This window comes from Myotis nattereri (assembly GCF_964212035.1).
Source record: "Myotis nattereri genome assembly, chromosome: X".
NCBI classification, from domain to species: domain Eukaryota; kingdom Metazoa; phylum Chordata; class Mammalia; order Chiroptera; family Vespertilionidae; genus Myotis; species Myotis nattereri.
In genome coordinates, this window is record NC_138078.1 from 114,504,470 (window position 1) to 114,529,349 (window position 24,880).

The 24,880-nt window shown below is 38.6% G+C and overlaps 1 protein-coding gene across 1 annotated transcript in view; it reads right to left on the minus strand.

Moving 5' to 3' along the window:
* TENM1 (teneurin transmembrane protein 1) overlaps positions 1-24,880 on the minus strand; it is a 934,848-nt gene that overhangs the window by 89,889 nt on the left and 820,079 nt on the right. The window contains exons 24-25 of the mRNA XM_081115196.1: positions 23,445-23,465; positions 20,042-20,274 (exon numbers count right to left, since the gene is read on the minus strand). Of these exons, the coding sequence (XP_080971322.1) occupies positions 20,042-20,274; positions 23,445-23,465 (254 nt within the window). The remainder of the gene's footprint in view (positions 1-20,041; positions 20,275-23,444; positions 23,466-24,880) is intronic.

Consider the following 24,880-nt stretch of genomic DNA (forward strand, 5'->3'; position numbering starts at 1 on the left):
GTGAGAAAATAAATAAATCCTTGTAAATTAGTGCATATAATGAAACCACTGACAGACCATAACCTGGAAGTGTGAATGGTGCTGTCTCCATTCATCAGCATTAAGCCCTAACAAGCTCTTTCTATGGAGGGACCTGCTCATAAATAAAGTGCATCTTGTAAAAAAAAATTATTCACAATGTCTTATGCAAAGTAGGGGACGTTATATAATAGCTGAACTGCAGGCTCTTTTCTCTGTAAAGCATAGCTCTGTATGAAACAGCTACAAATTATAGGCAAAATTATTTGACTTCTTCCCTTGTCTTATTATCCTCCAATGAATAAATACTATAATTCTTAAGGAGACAATTGCCTAAAGCTGGGGCAGCCCGGATGGTTTCTAATAAATTTATCACCTGTTAGGGAAGAGCACGCCGCTGATCAATACTGAAGCAGCTGTGGCATCCTGATGTGGGGTCACTGGGAGTCCAGATGTGGAGGTTAATAGCCTGGAAATAGTAGCTAAAATCCCAAATTAGATAACAGTGAAGATCAGAGTTTTTGGCTGTGCAGAATGCCAATTTCAAATGTTGGCAGAAGGCATCTCTGTAATTTATAAAAATTACAGCTGTTGAGGCCACCTACATTTTTATTATTTCTATATTAAAAATGAACCTTCTTTCAGAATATAAGCTTTGGGAAGTAGTCATAAAATTCTCTCCATCTATGGCCCTAGCAACCAGAAAACTAAAATACTGTTTTATTTTTCTTTTTTGCCACAATCTGTTCTTTAATTTTATGGGACACAGATAAATGTTTAAAATAAACTTTCAGGGAATATCAAGTGCAATGTGGTGCCAGCTCAATCTCTGATACTGAGAGTGCTGAATTGTATAACTGACACTAGCTGTTGACCATAAAGTGCCCATTAAGTCAGAGAGATTAAAATATTTTGCTTTGTTCATGTGCATTACAATTCTTGGAAAATTGGTATCATATGTGTGATCTATATGGAAATTCTCCACCAGGCAGAAAAGTCCATTCTCCAACCGATCTGATGACTGTCTACTTAATTACCCACTGGGATCAGAAAGGGCCAAGTTACTTCTGCACAATAAGCCTGTTAAGTTCTCTTGCTAGGTAGCCAGTAAATGGAGCTTGTAGAACTTGAAAGAATTACAAATGTCTGTGTGTCACTAGGGTTGCAAGGAGGCAGAGCTTAATGACCAGCTGAGATGATTTTACTGTGTGGTTAACAATGAGAACAGGAGTTCTTTAATATGAGACTAATAAACTCACTATAACATTACATGACTAGTGTGAGTCATGTAATCAGACATTGTATGTTAATAAAAAAGTGTATATTCTAAACAGTAAAGGTCAATTTCCAAAGAATTTAAATACATTAAAATGATTAAGCATTCAAACTAATATTCTATTGACTGGAAGTTCTTTTCTTCATGACTCAGAAGGTACTTTTTAAAGGGCTTCAGAGACATGATAAGGAACAACAGATTTGTGGGCTAGTTAAGCAAGAATTCTGATTGAGAGAAACACAGATAAGTCCAGTTTTTAGCATTTACCTTCTTTTCAGCTCCTTTGCTGTCTCAAAGCTTTAGCCTTCAGGACAAGGCAGAGTGAATGAAGAGCTCTCCTCCTTCCACCAACTACTATTTTTCTAAAAGCTCACTGGGGAAGCTGTTTTTCTCCTTACTTATTAATTTATTCTGGATTTATTTTGCACCTATTATGTTCTAGGCACTGAAAATAGAGCAAAGTATAAAACAGACATGGTACTGCCCTTGAGGACTCAGAACCAGGTAGGGAAGATGGACAAACAACCAGGCAACCACAATGCCTTGAGATGAACACTATTTGGGGGCAAGTCCAGGGTTCCATGGTGTAGCCTTAGGGGATGGGCTGGGGAGATGAAGGTCACAAGTGATTTCTCAGATTAAGTGACATGGAAGCAGAAACTTGAAGAATCATGTTGGATTCCTGATGAACCTCATGTGAAATCCAGGTAAACAGCACTGAACAGCTATGAAGGATAGCTAATATCACTAAATAATAACCATTTTCATTTGCTGAGAATACTTGATATTCCAGGCACTGTGCTAAATTCTTTACATGCATTTTCTCACTTGTTCATCACAGTAGCCTTGTGGAGTAGGTATTATTAATATCATTTTTTTAAAGATGTGGAAACAGAGGTTCAGAGGTCGAATGACTAATTCCACATTATCTACCAAGAAAAAAAATGCTAGATTTAGATCATGTTTGTCTGAGTTCAATGTTCATTCACTTAATTACTATCCCATGTAGCCTAAATGGGGCTATTAATCACTTTACCACAGGAGTGGTGTCCAGACTGGTTTTAGAAAGTCCATGAAATTATTTGCAGAATGTTTTATGTATGGGTATTGTCATGGGGAGATGGTCCATTGCATTTGTTAGAGTGTCAAAGTGATCCATGGTCCCTTCCAAAATATTGTTAACAATTCTTATATTCCTGTAGATCTCTTGGATCTCTTCAGAATTATTCTTCAAAAATATTCTGTGGCAAGATCTGTCTCCTGCCTCAACAGTGTTTGGACAGAATAGACCTATAGACACCCCTTCTTACATCTTTTGGCCACTCTCCTTTGTCTTATCCAGTCACCACCTCTGGGACCAGCCAACACACTGTTTTTTTTTTTGTTTGTTTTTTTGTTTGTTTGTTTTTCTACCTTAACTCCTTATTGCCAAACAACCATGAGCTTCCAAATTCATCAGAATTATTCCACCGAGGTGGAGGCTGCGGTCAACCGCCTGGCCAACCTGCATCTGCGGCTCTCCTACACCTACCTCTCTCCGGGCTTCTATTTTGACCAGGACTATGTGACTTTTGAGGGCCTGGGCCACTTCTTCTGCCAGTTGGTGGAGAATATGTGCGAGGGCGCTGAGCATCTCTTAAAGTTGAAAAACCAGCCCAGTGGCTGCATTCTCTTCTAGGATGGGCTGAAGCCTCCCCAAGATGAGTGGGCAAAACTCAGGACGCCATGGAAGCCACCCTGGCCTTGTAGAGGAACCTGAACCGGCCCGTGTGGAGCTGCAGGCCCTGGGTTCTGCCCGCAGACCCTCAGCTCTGTGACTTCCTGCAGAACCACTTCCTGGGTAAGGAGGTGAAACTCATCAAGAAGATGGGCCAGGTCAATAGGGGAAAAAAGGAAACATGTACTACTCTTTGTAATACTTTAAGTAATAAAATAAAATTAAAAAAAGAAGATGGTCCACACCTGACTCACCTCTGCAGGCTGGGCTGGACGAGTATCTCTTTGAAAGACTCACCCTCAAGCATGTCTAGGAGCCTTTGGAGCCCAGAGGCCTTTGAGAGGCCCCTCTGCATTCCCCTGGTGCCTGGCTTTTACCTGAGCCTCTCCCCGAAACTACCAGTCATTCTTTCAACCACCCTGAAGCCCTCTCCCATGCACTGGACCAAATGAAACAATAAAGCTTTTTGCAGCAAAAAAAAAGAGAAAAAAAGAAAAAAAATATTTTGTGGCTTCATCCCCACGAAGCTGGTGAGTTTTACCAAAGTACTCAGTTTCCATGTGACAGGGATTTTGGTAACTTCACTATTATCATACGATCTATCATATAAAAAGGAGGCCTCAGAAGTAAGGGTCTCAAATTTATATGTCACCAGGGGTTAGGCAAGTGACATAAATTTGTAAGTTAGGCCAGATGTTAGAGTAAATAGATTCTAGGAGAAACTAAGGTTAACTAAAGAGATCATGTTTCATCAAAATGCATTCAATCTTTTTTTTAAAAAATAAAGGCATAGTATAGGTCAAATTAATAATATTTTTGAACTGGATTTATTCCCTGAGTCACCATTTATGATGCTTACTAGAGGACAATCAGGAAGAACATATCATCAATGAAGAGCTGGCTGTGAGCAGAGGAGATCCATGAACTTAGAGTAAATATAATAACCACTGTAGTACTGCCATTTAAAGTCATGTCTTGGCACAGAGATATCCCATTTATCCCCTGCCTCCCCACATCCATAACCCCCACTCCCATTAACACCCACAACCAGAGTGGTATATTTTTTATAACAGATGAACCTACATTGACACATCATTATTACCCGAAGTCCATAGTTTACCTTAGAGTTCACTCTTGGTATTGTACATTTGGTTTAAACAAATGTATGATGACATATACCCACCATTAGTACCATACATAGTAGTTTCAGTGTATGAAGATTCTGCTATATTTTTCTGTGAACCTAAAACTGTTCTAAAAAATAAAATATATTTTAAAAAGTTATGTCTGGGTACTTGTACTATGAAACCAAAAATAATCAAATCTAGTTGTGATTCTCATCATTGAAAAATAAAACACCTGGATGGCTGATGATACAATATTTGTTAAGAATGCAGCCTCTTTTGTTCCCACCAAGACTGAAGTTCAGAATTTGTGACAAGTTCATCAGATTTAGTCAAATCAAACCAGAAATCTAGGTGTCAAGCTGAACTCAACTTTGCTCTTGTTCTGCCACCCTTTCCGACCTCATCCTTACTTCAGAAAGCCCTCCCTCTTCCATATGGCAGAAACTCTATGATTAGATGTGGCCCAAGTGATGTATGTTATTTCTAGGCCTGGACCCTAATAAAACTTAATAGAGCTTTTCTGTAGATCACTCACTTCCCCTGTAGACTGGCTGGCTGCAGAGCATCTAGTGGAGGACTCCCAGGCTTAGTGAAATGAGGAGCCACTAGATGGAAGGAGCCTGGCTTCCTGAGTCACTGCTTGGAACAAGGATTCCTCCAATCCCCCAGACAACCCATATTGGTCTGTGATATGAGCAAGAAATAAACTACCATTTTGTTAAGCCATTGAGATCACATGTGGGTTTTTTTCCCCCATACAATTGTTAGCTTGGCTTATTACATTCACCAACTCAAACCCTATTCATCTTTCAAGGCTTCTACAAGAAGTTTCTCTTCCAGGAAGCCTTCTCTGCAAACTCCAGTTCATTCTACTCTGTTTTCTAACCTACAGAAGCTTTTTATTTTTAATGTGAATTCTCCAATCATACTCTGTCTAAGCAATAAGCTCTTTGAGGGTAAAAACTGGATTTTAGGCTTTACTTTTATACTGCAACAGATCCAGTAGACCTGAGCACAAATCTCCAGTAAACTTGGTTGAATTATAAATTGACACATTTATATTGAAGCACATCTAACTTAAATCAGATAAAGCATGCCATGAAGTGAAGAGCGATAGATGAATTTCTCTAAAATTTAGTTTAGAATGGAGGCAATGGTAATCTCTTCCTCTAAAGACCTTTAAGAGGAATACAATCCTCTCTCAATTAGTGATTATTAGAGTAGGGGGGGGCAGGAAAGTGGGTTAACAACCAAGAGAAAGTAAAATAAAAACCAGGGATCAAATTAACTGCAAATGAATTTGACCCACGTAGATAGCTACACTGAATAGCTCAGGCTCCCCCCAAATCCACATTTCTTGTCTTATAATTTCTTCCAACTTTACCATCTTAGGAGTTCTAAGGAAACAGAAATGCCTCAAGATTTTGCCTTACTATGGTTCCCTATGGACCACATAAGGAAAAGCAAACAAAACGCTGGCTCCAGGGTCATATCATGGATCTGGGTTTCAGGCTGACTTCTGTTGCAGATTAGCTGTAGGACTCTGGATAAGGCAAATATTTAACCACTCAGTGTCTAGATTTCCTAACCCATATCCTGACTACTACACAAGGTAAAATAGTGTGATGCTCATAATAGCCAATGAAATGGAAGCACTTTGAAGAGGATGAAATATTATGGTAGTGGTAAGTGGTGTCCTAATTGCTCAGTCATTGCTTCCATTCTTCCTGAAAGTGACTTTTCTAAGCCCAGAATCATAGACAAAGATTTCCACATAGGCCCTGCTTCAACATTTTAGGCTTTTCTACATTGGACAGACATAATAAAAGATTTAAGTCCACAAAGCATTATGTAACACTTGTCAGTAGAAGAGGGCCCTATGTTAGAATCACCATTGAGACAAGACAATGGTTGAAAACAATTTTGTTAGCTAGGGGAAATACTGTACAATTGAACTACTGGTGTAAAAGCCTTCAAGCTTAAGTTTTCATCCAGAAAACCAAATAAATGAAGCTCCATGCTGTGCAACTTGCTCAGGAAGAACTGGGCCAGGGGTGGTGTCTGCACATTTAACAGTGACACCCAACACTAATAAAGGTGTGAGTTGTGTTTCCTTGCTTTATAGATGTAGACGTGTGTGTAAGAGAGACTGGGGGAAGTAGATGGTTCTAGTTCAGTTGAAATGCACATCTCCTGTTTTACTTTTGTGCTAGAGTTCTTGTTCAAATGATGCCTGCAGGACTCAGGAAGTATGGACTAATACAAATGAGGTTTACCAAATACAAGCTGAATATTTTATATTCACTCCCGCCCCCCTAAAAATTCTTCAAACATCAAGTAACTACACCTACGACACCACTCAGATACATTTTGAAGAAATGCCTCTGTCATCCTAAGGAAACAAACTGCCTCACAAGGGTCTTCTGTGAACAATTAGCTGAGGAAGTAAAGTTCATTTATTGCCCATGGACCAGCGAAAAACTAATTGTAGTTGTTACACTCTAGGGAAAATGACTCTCTTGCAAGGTATGTGACTGACCAAGAGATTCTAAAAAAAAGCAAACTAAGTAGAATATCTTGGCCTGGATATGCAATAAAAGCAGGATATGAGGAAGTAAGCCTGACAGTGCTTACTATTCACAAAAATGGGCTAACTCAACAATTAAAATTTCTGTAGGATAATCATTTGGATATAATGTCCATTCAAAAACAACACAGAGGGCCCATTTATAATTCTCTCAATATCTGTACATCTTGACTAATGTAGCTAATGCTGGAAGAGAGGTTAACAGTCAGAAGTGGTAGACAGTCATTTGCAAAAGGCAGAGCAGAGTAACAAACACTGTGTGAATACAATTTTTAAACCCTTTCAGTGGAAATTTAAGAGATATTTAGGAGGACCGATTTGTGCTCAATCAAGAATATATGATTACAATAATCACACACACACACACACACACACACACACACACACACACACACGCACACACATAACAGCTGAGGAAAAGAAAAAAAAATAGCCAAAACAGTTGTCTGATGACACAAACAATTCCTCTGACTCTCTTTTTTCCATGCTCTGATCTGCAAGTTTGGCAGTCTGTGGGCACAAGAAGGTTACATTGAAAAGTACTGAAAAAACTGGGATGCCTTGTTCAAAGGGAGCTGGTGACTTCCCTAGCCTTGTCTTGTTTAAGATTGGGTTTCCAAGGCCATTCCCCCACCTTTTTTTTCTCTAAATTCAATCACCCAGACATGTTCAGGAGAGATATGAGAGGAGGAAGAAAGTTTGGGACAGAAACTATTGTGAGACTGACTGTGACTTTCAAAAATTTACATAATCTTCCAGTCCTTAGGTTTTTACCTTTGTCTACTGGTGAAAATAAAAGCCGAGCTGCCCGTGTCAGCGGATTACTGTAAAGACCAAATAAAATAACACCTACTTTATCTGTGAAATCTTTCGGAAAGGTTAACACATGTGATGTTAATATTTATGATTTTGATTAACTGTTAGTTTTCTGGCATCATGCTGTGCTTTATCTGTTACCTGCTTCAGCACCGCTTGACTTAGATGGCAGGAAGCCTATGTGCTATTCTGTCAGCATCTCCATGCAGATGGTGATGATGGTCTGATAGGATTCTGGGTTACTTCTCCAGTCAAACTGGTCTATGCACTGGCTCTGAAACACACCTTTCACTTTCCCATCACTACATTTTTGCCTGCACTATTCCCTGTGCCTGGAATGCCCTTGCTTTCTCCTGGTATCCAATCCCTGTTCATATTTTGAGACACAGTGCAAGTGTAGCCTCAATAATTATAATATACAAGGTGCAGTAAAAATTTGTCCATATATTTTTAATTTTATTATTATTATTCTTACTAGAGGTCTGGTGCACAAAAATTTGTGCACTCGGGGCGGGGGTCCCTCAGCCTGGCCTGTGCCCTCTCGCAGTCTGGGACCCCTCAGGGGATGACCACTTGCTGGCTGAGGCCTGCTCCCTGGGGGATTGGGCCTAAGCTGGCAATCAGACATCCCTCTGGCAGCCCGGCAGCCCTAGGGGGATATCCACTTGCCAGCAGGGAGCAGGCCTAAACTGCAGTCGGACATCCTTAGCGCTGCTGAGGAGGCAGGAGAGGCTCCCACCACCACCGCTGTACTGGCAGCCATCAGCCTGGCTTGTGGCTGAGCAGAGCTCCCCCTTTGGGAGCTCACTGACCACTAGAGGGCAGCTCCTGCATTGAGCGTCTGCCCCCTGGTGGTCAGTGTGTGTCATAGTGACCAGTCATTCCCAGTCTTTCTGCTGTTAGGGTCAGTTTGCATGTACTGACTTAACCCATATGGTGTCATTTCATCCTCTATATTACCCTACAAGGAAGGCAGATGCACAATCTCCATTTTACAGATGAGAAAACAGCGGCTTGGAGTTGTTAATAATAAACTTGGACTCAGTTTTATCTGCCTGATTCCAAAGGCTTTAGGTTTAATTACTATAAACACTTCCTAAGTTTTCTAAATTTCATGAGGCCCAAATGGGAAAAACACACAGTACGATTTAAGGGTCATTGAAAGGTCTGCCTATCTGCCTTAAAAATGACTTTACTTCAGGAAGGCTTTTATCTAGGAAGACACAAACTTTAGAGACCTTAAAAAAATATATTGCTAAACCTGACCATATAGAAGTTAGGAAACTTCTATATGGTTAAAAAAAGAAATGACAAAGTTGGAAAATATTTGCCACACATATGAAAGACAATGGGATGCTTTTCTTAATTTATAAGACAGAAAGATCAACAGCTCAATAGAAAAATTGGCAGAGGATATGAAAGTAAATTTACTGAAAAAATACAAATGGTCACAACAGATATAAAATAACACACAACTTCATTTATAATTAAAGAAATTCAAATTAAAGCTACAAGCTATCATTGTCCACTGATCAGAGAGGGACATATTAAAATATTTAATGACACTGAGAACTTCTGAGGTAATAGCAAAATGGGCTCTTATAATTATTGGTGTGAATATGTTCAATCTTTTGGGAGGACAAGCTGGTAATATCTACTATAGAGAAAAATTAACCCTATGCATATACTAACAAAAGTGTTTCAAAACATATGAATTAGGTTGTTCAATGTAGCACCATAGTGCCAAAAGATTAAAAATAACACCGCATGCCCATCAAGAAGCAAATGGCTTAATAAATTATGGTATATCCATGTTATAATGTCATACAGTGGAAATATCTTCAGGATATATAATCAAATGAAAGAAGCAGGGTAAAAAGTAATTTATATGAGTCCTTTTATGTAAGGGAAAAATACATATGAAGGAATTGCAAGAAACTGGTTACCTCTCAAGAGAGATACTGGAGTGTGTCTCTTTGAGAAGAAGCCTGGAATTTTCTTTCTGCACCTTTCTATACAGTTCAAGCTTTCAAACCATAGACCAATATTACTACTTATTATTATACTAATTTTATGTTTCAATATCAATGGGGCTTATCCAGATGGTAAGATTATTTGCCATTTTAATTTGTATTCTTTATAATTCTTTCTTTAAAAACAACAAATGTAATGAAAGTACTTTTCACTACTGGCATGCCAGGATGTCTCCACGGTCTTCCATTTCGATTCTTTCTTGATTTATGGTACTGCCCCTTCAGCAGGTCTCCAGTAACATGCTCAGATGAGCGTAACCCATTGTCACCCATCTGCACTATGACACCCCTTTTGGAGAGCTGTCATTTATGAAAGCAAAGACACCTGAGTCCTCAGAGACTGGCCATAGGACAGGACAGTGTGTGTGTGTGTGTGTGTGTGTGTGTGTGTGTTTAAAATATATATTTTGTTAGATTATAAAAATAATAAATGCTCAGAAAATTAAAGAGAAGAAAACAAAATCACTCAAAATTCCTTATGCAGCAATTACCATCGCTAACATAGAAATTTACATAAACTTCCTCTCAAACTTTTACCTCTGTGTGTACACACCACCCCTGCACCCTTACAGATGTAGGAGAAAATAGTAATACAGTTTTGTATCCAGAACCTTCCATTGAATATTATATTGTGAGTATTTTCCTTATACTGGCAGAGTTGTGCCAAGTTTTGGGGGTAGTAGGAGCAGTATGTCCTGCATGCAGACAGTAAAGGGAGTGCATTTTCGGTAGAAATAGTAAAAGCAATAGTAAAACTGATGAATAGCAGGCCTATGTTTACTATCACCAATCACTGTAAATTGTAAACAATGTCAATGATCAAATATCCCTCGCACTGTCCCATCCCCCTTCAGTATACTGCTGCATGCCCAGCCAGTTCTGAGTAGGGAGAGAGAAGAGGAAAGGCTGAACTTCTATCTGGCAAAGACAGACAGAAGGATGAAGGGTGGGGCTCGGAGTTAGCCAGGGGAATCCCTGAAAGGCTGAATGAAGAGGAGACATTTCAAACATCCTCAACTTGACCAGTTTGCTGCTTAGACAACTTTAGAGAATCTGCTTGACTTAAAGAAAAACAAACCTAGCAGCTTTCTTACATGTTTAAGGTAACTTAAGCCATTAGTTGCCTTTAAAACACTGGTCTATATGCCTTGTATAATGCTATCTATAATCCTTAGTCTGAAGTGGTTCCAAAATGTAATCAATTGATCAATTACAAAATAAAATTGGGCTCCCTGGCTCCATTTCCAGCTGTGTTTTACTCCATGATGATGTTAAAATCAGGGATTTCCAAAGACATCTGGGTTTGCTGCATGGTGTGTGAGTTTCATACTCTATACCTGCTAATTGAACCAGTATTCCTGGATGATCAATTAATGTAAAAATGTCTTCTGATGACTCCTCTGTTGTGGAGTGAATATTCTGAATTATCTGAGAAGTCAACATACTGTAGATTTCAGATTCCTTCAAGAATCAGCAAAGCATGCTAGACTCACCAGGAAATGACTTCCTCATTTCTTAGATTTTATAGTCAGCTCCATGCATTTGGTAAACTTGAAATTACTAGGCCATCTTGTAACTGATGGTGGAGCAATATGGGACCATGATCAAAGGTTTTAGCTCTAATATAGTTTCATGTTTTAGAACTTTAAAAACAAACGTTTTGCATTGAAAGAAATTTCCTAATTAACTTCTGAAGAATTTGTACATTAAAACATCTTACCCTGCTGGAGAAGACTGATAAAGCAAACATACTACCTTCTGCTGAATGGAAACTGTACTTAGAAGGAACTTGATATTCTCATAAAACTTTTAATAGGAAGAAGTGAATCAAATTCCTTAATTACCATTTTATGGTTGGTAAAAGGGCAAATTACATGCCATCCATTTCTAAATTTCAAAATGTCTCTGGTGCTTTTAATTAAAGCTGCCATCTAGAAACTACTAAAGCAATTTTATGCAATTAGTTATTTATAGGTTACCATAATACACCATTCAAAATATGACTGAAGTGATTTGCAGTGTGTTAGTGTGTGATCTCTGTCATTTTGGTTTGATGGGGAGGGGGTTCTTCTCATTGTCAGCTGAGGTGATCCTTAAATGGACAGACAAGAAAGATGTGACACTAAGGAGCTGTGCTAAGGGAGCAAAGTTATTTTGGCTGGTGATCTGAATAAAAAGAGTAAGAACCATAATTCCCATGTCTGTCCTGATATGTAGGGGTCTAAGTTTCATTCTAAACAGTACTACAGAAGTATATATCACTGTTATTCCCCCATCTCTCCCCTCTTTGTTGCCATTCTGTCAGATACCTAGCACTCCACTTCCCCATGCTACATGAAGTAGCTCCCACCTTGGCTTGTCTACTTAGGTGATCTCATCTATCCAAATACATCCAGCCTGTGCTCCATGCCTCCAAGTCCCCCATTAAGAAGAATTAATGTGTTGCTCTCCCAGGCAATATCCTGCCCTAAACACTTAAGTTCACATCTGAAGAATCTCCTTATGGAATGAATTTAATATTGAAATGGTACTCTGCTAAGGGAATTGTTTTGGTTAGGTGGGCCTTGTGTTTGTGTGTGTGGGGCTCCTCAAACTACATGTACAAGGAACCAGCACTAGAATTATTGCATCTCAAGGTTGGGAGGGATCAACTAATTAAATCACAACTAGAGGCCCAATGTACCAAATTTGTGCAAGGGGCTCAGCCCTTGCAGCCCCAGCTGCCTCAGCCCTTGCAGCCCTGGCTTCATTTGGAAGGTCGTCCAGACAGTCGTTCTGCTGTTCAGTCTAATTAGCATACTAGCTCTTTATTATATAGGATACCTGAATCTGACCCTATCTTGACTCTTGTTTCTTTAGAGGCAACATTTCTCCCTAGAAATAATGAAGTCTCAGACTGACTTACAAGGACATAGAACTTGCAAAGTAACTTATTCCATGCTTGGCCACTATGTTAAGCAGTATTATTTTCAGCAACAAAATAGAAAGCCTGATCATAATGGTAGACACCATTTACTGTATACACACTACATGCTGGGCACCACAATAGGCACTTTACATGCATTACTGAACACTCTGTTGCGTAGGCACTATTACTTAGCATACTAACTTCACAGACATGGGAGCTGAAGCTCAAAGAAGTTAGGTGACTTACCCAAGGTCACACATTAATTGAGTGGTGGATCTGGGATTTGTATACAATTCTGTTTGACTCCAGAACCTGGAAACTTATCTCTCATGGCATTTGGCCTCTAAAATATTATTTCTGTGCTTGCTTGAGTCTTATGCATGCATGAAAATTAAAATAAATGAAGAAGAAAAAGTAATTTAATAATGTATCTGTAACTTTATAAAACTTGAATTAACTTAATGCAGGTTTCTCTGTATTAACCATGGATATTACCTAGACCAATTAGCCAAGGTTAGATATAAGTGCTTTTCCATTTGTTGACTTTGCCACCAACAGCTTATGGCTTCAGGACTGTGACAGAAAAGATAGAAAGGTTCTCATGTTCCAGCTGCTGACATAATATAAGATCAACATTTTTGACCATCATAAGCAGATGAATTAGACCAATGATGAATAACATGTACTCTCACTCTGGCTGCATAACAGGCACTAAGTCTTTTGGTGTAGCTACTATGAACTGAGCTACCAATATATAATTTAGGAAAAAAATCTCCAGAAGTGGAAACAGCATGGGATCAGTGAGCAATAAAGAACAAATATTTTGCTTGAATTTGAAGGCTTTCTCAAACATATTTTTCTCAAGATGCCTCTGATTCTAAGACAAGTATGTGGGAGAAAATTTCTTACGAGAAATGCCTTGAAGTTGAGCTGGGAATTTGGCGATGGGTGATAGAATGTTCTTCTCCAGAAATTCTACTTCACTAAGGGGTTGTTCCAAACTTTTTCCATATACCTCAAGGCTTAACTTTACTTCCTCATTTTTAGCAGAATAAATCCACTTCTCTGAGAACACTGAGGCTAACAGAGTGATGTACCAGCAGCCTTCTAGCTCCTTCTGCCTAAAACGTATCCTTACATCTATACATTATGTTAGGTTGGTCTCTTTAATCTCCTCATCAATTGAAGATCTATTTCCTTTCAGCTTCCTCCAGACTTTGTTTCATCATTTATTCTGTCTTCTGTATCTTTCTATTTACCTATACTATCGCCCCATCTCTCTTATAGAAAAAAACCTCCCCAAGTGCCTTGTCCTCTCACTTCTTATCACTCTATTGTTTATATCCAAGCTTCTCATTAGAGTGATATTCAGTAGCGGTGTTTATTTTCTCACCTCTCATTGGCTCATCAAATAACTGAACTCTGGCTTCCACCTCTACCACCATTCAGACCACCAATGGCAGTCACCAATGAGCTCTTCATTGACTAATACAATGGCTACAAATCTATTACATTTGATACTGTTTTTGCAACTTCTTGAAACAAACTGTTATGCTGGCTTCTTGGATACCAAACTCTCTTTGTTCATCTTTATCCCCTAGAGATTTCTTTTCTCTTTCATGAGATGCCACCCTATAGCCTACACCAGGGGTGGGCAAACTTTTTGACTTGAGGGCCACAATGGGTTCTTAAACTGGACCGGAGGGCCGGAACAAAAGCATGGATGGAGTGTTTGTGTGAACTAATATAAATTCAAAGTAAACATCATTACATAAAAGGGTACGGTCTTTTTTTTTAATAGTTTTATTCATTTCAAACGGGCCGGATCCGGCCCGCGGGCCGTAGTTTGCCCACGCCTGGCCTACACTGTAAACATCAGTACTCCCTATGATTACTTTGCCCTAGCCTTACTCCAGTGCATTTTCTGCCCTGCCACCAAAATAATCTATCAAAAATGCTGCCTCAAATTCTTTGCCTATAAGATAAAATTAAAACTTCCTATTCCTTCCCCTTCTCTTATTATTTTCAAATATTTTGACTTTAACAATACTGATTTATTTATAGTTTCCTAAATATACCATTCATTTTACCCATGCATCTCTTTGTATACTATACTCTCTCCCTCATAGACACCAGTGACATCAACAAGATGTTACTGATCAGAGTTTTAGCATCTTTCCAATAACCCCAAATTTAGCCTTTTGGAACAGCATGTAGATGCCAGGGCAATCAGTAGAGACTCAGGATGCACCTCAGATTTTTTTTTTTGTCTTGACACTATCATAACCAGATTTCTTAATTGCCAATAAAGTTAAAGTAACTCTTATATGATTAGGATAATGAATATCCTAAAAAACTTTTGAAAGCCATCAAGATTTAAGGATCATTTCCCTCCTAGGGAATGGCTCAGGGGTTGTTTGAACTCATCTGGATATTGCCTAAGACCTGCTGAGTGCTGAGGTCAGTTTGCTTAAAGATGCACATGGAAATAGAGATATAATCCTTGGTGAGGTCCAAGGGAACCAGATTGAGTCATTGATTAATTTCATCCTGTCCAGTCACTCCTTCACCCTCTATATCTACTTAAAAAAATAAATGAATTCAGCTTGTCACAAATTTTATTTTATATCCCCACCTAGTACCATTTCACATTCTGCTTAAGTACTTGGTCATCTATTACATGACTCATTAGTTTGAATTCTCTGTAGAATTAAAGAAAGTTGCAGTAAAAATAATAAATGGAACCTAAGTTTCAACTACATCATCCATGCATGTTTTAAAAGCATCTTTCAAAGTCAACTCAAATTCATACACAATGCCAGGAATTAGCACACCGTCAAGCTCTTTGCTAAACTTTTTTTTCCTTGCCCCATTACATTGAAGTATTGATGAGTAAAATGGCAAATGTTTCCCTTTATTGGGACTCAAATCAAAGTATTTAAAACTAGATCAGATAAAGATTTCTTTCCAGAGAAGTATCCATGGGCTATCTATATATATAAAAGCCTAAGTGACAGTCTGACCATCTGACCATCTGACTGTTCGGTAGCTGTGATGCACCATGACCACCAGGGGGCAGACTCTCAATGCAGGAGCTGCAGAGCTGAGGTGACTTTGTAGCTGGGGTGACTTTGTAGCTGCGGTGACTTGGCAACTGCGGTTCTTGGGTGATGCACTCGAAACCAGAGAGGAGGGAGCCTGATTCCAGGGTGCGTCACCTAAGAACCGCTCTCTTGTAATTCGGCACCACTCGGGGGATGTTGGAGAGCTGGTTTCAGCCTAATCCCCGCAGATCAGGCCGAGGGACCCTACCGGTTCATGAATCCATGCACCAGGCCTCTAGTCTTATATGAAAATCTATTCAGGGACACTTCCATTTTTTCCTTTAAACCAAATTTGTAGTTACCAGTTATAGTTAAGAAATTTAATAAAGTTAAGGTTTCCTGCCTCCACCCCTTAAGAAAATGTTGCTGAAGTTCCAAAATGCAGACTCTTCCAAAAAATGTGACAAACTTTCCTAGAGATTTATTTGAATAATTACATTTACAGACTATGTAAATGCTATGTAGTGCACTAAGGGTACACTACCAGGTCGGAAAAATTAGAGGAAAAGATCTAATAAGAAAAGGAAGGTAGACTCATTTATCTTACAAATAAAAATGTATTGTTCCTATTAAATAGATTTTATTAGATTGAAAACCATTTTCCAATATTTCCTACCCTCAACAGAGAACATGGGTTTTAGCTACAGGGCAGACAGTATGAGATAGTAGAGGCCAACTTGGTTTGAATTCTAGCGTTATCTGTAAACTTTGTGACCCTGGTAAATTTCTTAACCTATCTAGTCTCTGTTTCCTCATATATACAGTGGGGATGATACTATTGGCCTTTTGCATAGTTGTAAAGGTTAGAGATACTGTGTGTTAAATACCTAGTACAGTGTATGACACACAGTAGACAGTAAGTTATAATTGTAGTCATTTTAATACATTGAAGCTTGGAGGGAGATCATCCCAAGCCCTTCAGTTTACAACCGAGGAATCTCAGGATCCAGTGTTTAAATGACTACTAGCCCAGTGAAACAGAATTAGTCAATGGTACATTAAGTCTATTTTAGTGTTCAGGGAAATGAAAGTACCATGTGGTATAGTAACTTACACAGGGCCATTCAAAGAAACCCTGGCATTACATAGATTGAACAAAAAGTCTAGGTTCCCTATCCCCACATTCATTGCAATTTGCTACCACTTATATATATATCTTCATCCAATGGCTTTTGACCTTTTACCTTTTGCTGACTTTTAAAATCCCATTTGATAATTTATTCCAACTTTAGGACATATGATCTCAAAAGCAAATTTTACTTCATCCTATTTTTAGAATAGATTCAGAAAATAAATTAGCTGTCTTGCAGATTAACATTTATTTGACTTACCTTGCATAATTAAGGACATGTTGGAGAGCCTGCCCGTAATTGCAAAATGTTGCTTGTTAAAGTCTTAGGGCAAACTCTCTTTCCTAACCTCAAAATGGTACTCCCTAGATGTACTTTTCCATTCTCTACTGATCTATAGCTTTTTAGCTTTTCTTTATTAGCTTCTAGGTGGAAAGAAAAAAGTCAAACCTCTCCTTAAAGAAATCCATTATACATTTGCTGTCTTGTAAGGGGGAAGGGAGAAAGAACTGAAGTGTATGGTAGTTGTTAAGAAAAAAAAGAAACAAATTGTTCCTTCTTGAGAGATAAAGAACCTGCAGGAGAACCTCAAAGATATAATTAGCAATTAGCAAGACTCTCCTTTCAATTTGCACACTGTGTTTTAATGACTTCTTGCATGATTTTTCCTTCTTGCACGCAAGTCTATGAAATTGCCCTGCAGCATTCCATATAATGAGCATCTCACTTCTGATTCACTGCCAAGGGTGAGTGCTGTCTATATTCGGCACAGAGATAGGTGCCTTGGTTAAGTACCTAAGAGTTCTGACCAGAATTTTCAAGAGTGACTGATGTCTGGACATAGATTCTGCTATCTGAATGACTTTGAAGATCACTAACAGGGCCTTCAAGCACTGTTAACATAGTTGAAGGAGATGTGGTGGATACTTCGTGTGAGTCACACATTCCCTTCCTTTAAACATCCTCCTTCACTCACTGTATCAGAGCAGATGTTGCCAACATCAGCTCAGTACATTAAGTGAAGGCAGTCTTAGGTGGATTAGACATTCAGCTATCTGAATCCTCAGCCAGATGTTCTTAGGGTTCCTGAATGCGTTGGGACCAATCAAGAATACCAGGTTATTGTAAAGGCCACTTTTGGATAGAAAGATGAGTAAATATAGCCAAAGGAAAATGCACTACTAGCTATGACAAGAAAAACTTAGTTTAATATTAACTTTAATAGATACATAAATTTTGGCACTCTCATTACTGATGCTTCAGGAGTTCATGTAAATCCTCTTCATCAGGATTCTATTACTGCTACTTTCCAAGGGGGGCGGGGGGGGGGGGATCTGCAAGGAACCGATTATCTGCTTTATTTGAAAAAGCCGATATAATCATCCTCTATGTGGCAGGTTGAATGTGGTAGATGAGATGAGTGGTTTTCATATTAGTGGCAACTCAGGAGGATGTCTATTTCAGGCATAATACAAGCTAGATTCCTCCATATTTCTTATGCAGAAAACCTTAAAATACTCACAAGTGTTTTAAACCTGTGTAAAGGTGGGACCCAGCCCATATTTCCCTGAAAGATGAGCTAATTATATGTTGCCCCTGAGTTCTGCATTCAATATTAAAGTATGTGATGTGGACTTACTACATGTAAGAAATGAAAACTGGCACCAGAGAAGAAAAAAAACATTTCAAAACACTTTAACATGATACTTGGGGACTTACGTTCCCTTAAGGAAACAAGTTTATCTGCTTTAAGCACCACTGAAATTCCTCTTAGGAATACTTGGTGTAGGTAAAAGTTACTTAACTGATCAATTACACAATAAACATGTGTAGTGGATCCCACACTGTGCAAGATATTGCCAACGAGGTGGGGAAGATTCAAAAGAAATATTAGATGTAGTTTCTCATCTCAAGAAGCTTACTTCAGTAATAAAAAAACCCTCCCGTTCATAAAAGAACTGCTAAGTAAAATAAGGCAAAATATAATCAAGTGCTAATTGGGTAGTGTAGACACTGTTAAAGAAATTCAGATTTAATTGGCTGTGATTATCCAGGGGGTTTTATGAAAGGTGCAGATATAACTTGAATATGGCCTTGAAGAAAGGGAAAGCTTTAAACTTTGATTGTGGTTGGAATTTAATCCCCATATGGCAAATGTCAAATGACTAAAGAGTATACTCTTAATATTTGAAATAATAAGTGAACATCTAACAAATTAAACACATTGGCTTCACTGTATCTTTTTTGGCATGGAAAGATGTTCATAATAAATTAAGTATGAAAAGCAGATTTTAGAACAGCATTCTGTAAGATGACTCCATTAGTAGAAAATAAAATATATGGTAGGCATAGAAAAAAGTCTAGATAGATATATACTAAAATGTTAACAGTGGTTTTCTATATGTGATAGGATTATGGGTGACTTTATTTAAAATATTTTTGCATTTTTTAAATTTTTGTGCAACTGTTGTGTTCTATTTGTATAATAGTTAAAAGAGATCACATTGGCTTCTTAAAAACCACTAAAATGAACACTTCATAAAACCAACTAAAATAAAAGCACACATACATACACACACACACTTACACACCATCTTGAAGAAGGAATAGAGAAGAACGAGTAAATAATTAAGCAGATAGAATGGATGATTTATGATGACAGACTTAAAAGTTGATCCTTCAGCTTATGGCATAAGATGGCAATATGATCCAGGTCTATAAAATCATGAAGCTAATTGGAAGAGCACAGATTTATTAACAAATCCCAGGCAATAGAACCGAGCATTGGCCCGTAAGGATTGAGAAGTAAATTTAGGACAAATAAAAAGAAAGGCTATGCTCTCACAGAAGGCAAAAAGAATTGGAATTTGTTATCCAAAGGATGATATAAATTGAAAATATACATAGCTTCAAGAATGATTTAAATTAATGGAGAAAAGGTTCATTAAAGGTTGGTTGTTAAGCAAAAGCCAGAAATGTCTAGAGTTTGTGAGATATTCAGCATATTTAAATGTTAACAGTGGTAGAAGACGCCTGAATTTTTGAGGCTCTCTACCAGCTAGTAATTAACCATTTAGTTTTTGGACTGTTGGGAGTTTCTAGGAAGTAATACCTGAGGAGAGGTTGGGGTATCAGGAAGGCACTCAGGGGGCTCTGGAGAATAATTATCAACCAGAAAAGTAGCATTTCAATATTTTAATAACAGTTATGACTATACTAATGCATATTGGCTAAAATTTAATCCTGACTGTTCCTTTCTTCTGGGATAGACTTGAGATGTCTGATAGAGGCATATTGAGATAGACTACAGCATGGCAATGGTCTTAAGAATTGGAGAAATCAAATTAAATCTTCAGATCACCAAAGGATTTTTTGTTTGTTTTACCTCGAGGGCTGTTCAGTGAAGCTTCTGATGCTCTCCCACCATCTCCACAATGACTCTGGTCAAACGGAAGGCACTGATCACCTGTTCCTGCCACCACTTCAAAATTCTTAGTCAGATCTTTTGTTTCCACGAGAGATTTCAACTTGTAGACTTTTCGAGTATTGGTGTCTGATAGATAAAGTGATTCAGACATAGGGTCCATAGCCAGATAGTATTTGTGAGCAGGACTTGTGCTAAGGAAGAGAAAGGTAAAGTTATTCAAAGAAATTTGTTCAGTATACAACCCTGGGGGCTGCCTTTCATCACAAATGGAAAATTCTCTTAACAGATGAAAGAATTCAAGTACCTTCCTTCTTATGTACTGAGTAGATGGATACTTCATTTTTCTAGTAATGGATCTGAGTATAGAAAAATTCACTGCCACTGCTAACCTATAATAATGCTGATATTTCAATACCATCCATTGTGGGTAGAGGAAAAAGCAGAAGAGAATAAGTCCCAGGAGGTCATTTTTTCATACATACTTTTCATACCCAGTTCTCCAAATACCCACTAGATGACTGCCCGGATGTCTCACAGTCACCAATTCCCAAACATGAAGTTATTCTCTTTTCCTGCTGTTCCTATCCCTCATAAACCTACCTCTCTTCCAGGCTTCCTGACTCATTTGCAGACACTATCATCCTTCCAAGCTCCTGTTGTAAACTGATACTTTATTTTGTTACTGAAATTGTTCTAGCTTTAACCCTTGAGAGCAGAATTTTTATTGGCTGGTGTGCCCCTTTGACATACCCCCACTAGTGAGGGGCCGGCTTTCCTTCCTTTCTTCCTTCCTTCCTTCCTTCCTTCCTTCCTTCCTTCCTTCCTTCCTTCCCACTTCCTTCGTTTTTGGAACTACAAGATGCTCCAGGTTCATCTTAGGTAATCCCTGTCCCAGTATTACAATGAGTCATTTCTCTAAGGATCCCTGGTTCCTTTTATTGGAGAATGGTATTGGAAACTGAGATCTGGGTGCTGGGCATTAAGCGTTTTTATTTTCACATATCTCTCCTGCAACTACACTGTGAGCTCTTTGCAGGTAGGAACTATATTCATCTCTCTATCCCCAGTGCCAACAGAGTGTCTGACAGGGTCGATGTTCAGTAAGTGCTGAACTAAACTGAACTGAAGGACATGAAACTAACTAAGACATGGAAGAGTTCAGGCCTTGGCTACTTGCCAAGCAAAATGGAGGGGAGAGGTCATCGGAATAATTAAGATATCCTTAAGGACTGACATGTTCCTTATTCTATTTGTAATTGTATTTGCCCTCTAAGCATATTTATGCATGTGAAGGATAGTAAAGGCTTGAAAATACTGATGAAAGACCCAGTTTAGAGTTTTAATTGGCAAAAAATCAGGTCCAATTGGAATACTTGATTTTTTTCTACTTACCTTCATCAAATAAGAGAATCCGGTAGATTCCAGGGACATCTTCAACCCTGGAACCACCATGACAGCTGCTGTAAATAAACTTTAAAGGGCCCCAACAGACTCCAGAATTGATTTGGCAGTCATGTCAGACAAGGCATCTCTGTAGCAAAGACTGCTTAAATACAGGTTTGAGTAAAAGTGTTTACATATCTGGTTGAATTTTTGCCTTCAGAATAAAATTTCTTCAGTGCCCTTATATCTTTCTAGACTAAAAGAGAAGGGTCACAACCCTTCCTGAAAACAACTTTCAATACTTCGGTAGCCTGTTTATGGAAGTTTCACCTAAGCCAGATGAATCAGGTTTTGTTTAGGAAAAGTCCATGGGCTGTTTTTCTAAGAGAAATGGTATTCGTACAAAAGCACTTTGGAATGCATTACATTCATTTATTAACAAATACTCCCAATGTGCCTGTGAGGGAAGTTAGAATAGTCATTCTCCTCAAATCTCAGCTGGGGAAACCCAGACACATAGAGGGCTTGCCCAGGGTCACTAACAAGCCTGTGCCTGGACCTAGAGTAAATTAGATCATATGTGACTGAGAGTACAAAATACCTTCAGAATATTCTGGTTCTAAAGGTGGCAAAGAAAAAAAAAATCAGTGTGTTCTTGCCTTCTTCTAACTGAGCAGCATATCCTATTTAGCTCAGCTGTTCTTAAACTTTGTGCACTGGCCTTTAGAAAATGGAATAGCCCAACAAACCAAATTCAAATCTGATTAATGTTATTTTCTTGACAGCCAACAGTCAGGAAGGTCTCCTATACTGATATGTCATTTCTTACTATTTCATGCCATTTCCCAAGCGTACTTCAGCTCTTTTCAGATTGGTTTCTTTTTCCTCTCTGAAAACATGCCAAACCTGACAAAGAAAAAACACTGGACTAAATTCTAATTTGTTCGAATCCCTCATGTCTAAATGCATATTGCAATTTGGGATATGTGAAGATTTCTTTTATAACTTCATTGTTAGACTTACTGTCACCTTCTGGTTAGTTTTACATTTGGGCAACGCCCTTCAACTGAACAAAAATCACTTCATTCACGCTAGTTAAAAATCACATAGATTGTAAAATGGGCAATTAATGTTTATAATTAATACTATGCAACACTTTACCAGTAAGCAGTTTGACAACCAACCTAATTTGTTTAAGAAATTAGTTATGCTAAAGTAACAAGGCTGAGCGTGTGCACTGGCATTTAGGAAGTGGCATCTTCCCAAACAAAATCCAAATTAAAAATCCTATCAGTGCCATTGTGATGACAATTGGCATTCGGAAGTGAACAAATTCAATTTTCTCCTTGGTAATTTCAGGTAATTTAGAACAGTTTTGACAAGTGTAATGCATAAACAAATTGAACAGAAATACTCATTATGATTAATTTTGGAGCTTTGTGTCATTGTTGGTAAATGGTCAGTTTACAGTTTTCCTATTATTTCTTTTTGGTGAGAAGAACTAAAAACCACGAGGTCACATAAAAGAAAAAAGGAAACATCTTGCTCAAGAAGATCATGGGGTCACTGTCTCTTATTATTCTTATCAACTGTATTTCTGGATTGAGGAAGCCTGCTGCATTCCCCCTCTCTCTACCTGCAACTGGAAAGCATTGAAGCTATTGGAACATACAGTCTCAGTTGTGATATCACCCAAGGAAAAAATGAAGAGACTTAAGGCCTTGCTTTCCACTAAAGTGCTGAGCAACAAGCTTTCACTTAATATCTTTTCAGTATATTCTGGTCCTCCAGCAAATTCCCACTTAGTGGCGTTCTCTTCTTTTGGAAGAAACTTACCTGAGTCAGAATTTCCAAGTTCACTTTCACATTTCTCCTTTAACTTTAGTTAAGAAGTAAAATTTCCCTGTTAGCACATTATTAGGAAGTGGCCTCTTAGGCAAGAAGGAGCATTAGGCAGCTGCCCATGTGATTTGCTTACCTATGTCTGGTGTCTCTGTTTCTAGGGTGCACAAGGTATCCACGAGTAGCAAGTAAAAGTAAATAGAGAGGCATCAGTATCATTCAACAGGGCAAATCTCACCAGACACACCAATCCTAACTCAGCTTGTGGCTGTCAGAGAGACTCTATGGGGAGGGATCATTTAGTCAGATATGCAAGCCTGAGTGGACCCAATCACTGCTGGCTCTCCTGCTAAGATGGTATCAAGGTGATTGAACATCCTGTTTGGTGGGTGGGCAAATCTCTAAGGCAGTTTTTGCAAAAAGCCCTCTCTGGACCATTTTTATCAGAATCACTCGGGCTCTTGCCATGTGTGCAGTTTCCTGGGGCTCTCCTAGTCATACTGAGTCAGAATCTCGAGGTGGGAGAGGAACCTGGGGATTTTATTTTTAACAAACTCAGCTGGTGATTCAGACACAAAATAAGGTTTAAAAACAGCTGGGCTGAGGTTTCAGGAAGTAGCCACTGCAAAGGGCCTGAGCATTCTAGCTTCTGATTTGAAAGCCACCTTATCAAAATGCAAAATCCCTGTTTTATTACTGGGTCTTGTGGGACATTCCAAGATTACTGGCATCCCAAACCAAACCCTAAGACACTTATGTGACCTCAAGAGATAAGATGAGGACATTACTTGTGCACATTAGTACATTACTCAGCAATATTAAAAAATTAAATTTAAAGCATAAAGGTTTTTCTCTTAGACCATGACAGAATGTCCCTGGCATCAAAATAGCTTCAGTAAAATATCATGTATATCAACTACTAGGTCCTTGTGTGTTCCAGCTGTTCGAGCTCCAAGGGGCAACTGCAATGGGTGAAACAGCACTATCAGATCAAAAGAAGCAGAACACGTTGGGGGCCCCTGATCTGTAAGCCATTAGGCACAGGGTATTTCACTCTGGGATCTGCTATGAGGCTTCTCACATAGGGAGTGCAGCCTGACAAGCCTGACTTTGGGTCAAATCTGCCCAGAATTAGAAGACTATAATCATCTGTGAAATATAGTCATTTTAATTTTAAAATCCTTTTAAATCTGGCCCTTTAAGTCACTTGGAAAAAGACAAAGAAAACAAATCTTTTTATCTAAACTAGAAAATATTCTTATTCTTCAGAACATCAGGCAAGACGAAAAGACACAACATGATTTCATTTGAAGCTGTCTGCTACTACTAATTCAACGCTCTTTAAAGACAACATTCCTGGGATTTTACTAGTTGGGCCACAGGTCACGATCCACTGACTTTTCCTTTTCTCTGGCCTGCCTCAAAAGGGTAGGTATCCTGTGGGTTGACAAAAAAGGTCAAAAGGTAAGAAGGGGAGCTCTGATTAGAAACCTGGCCTTAGGCATTTGAACCTTTTTGAGTTTCTTTGTCTCCGGGCACTTGCTTGTTTTTGTGGCCTCTACAATCCTGGCT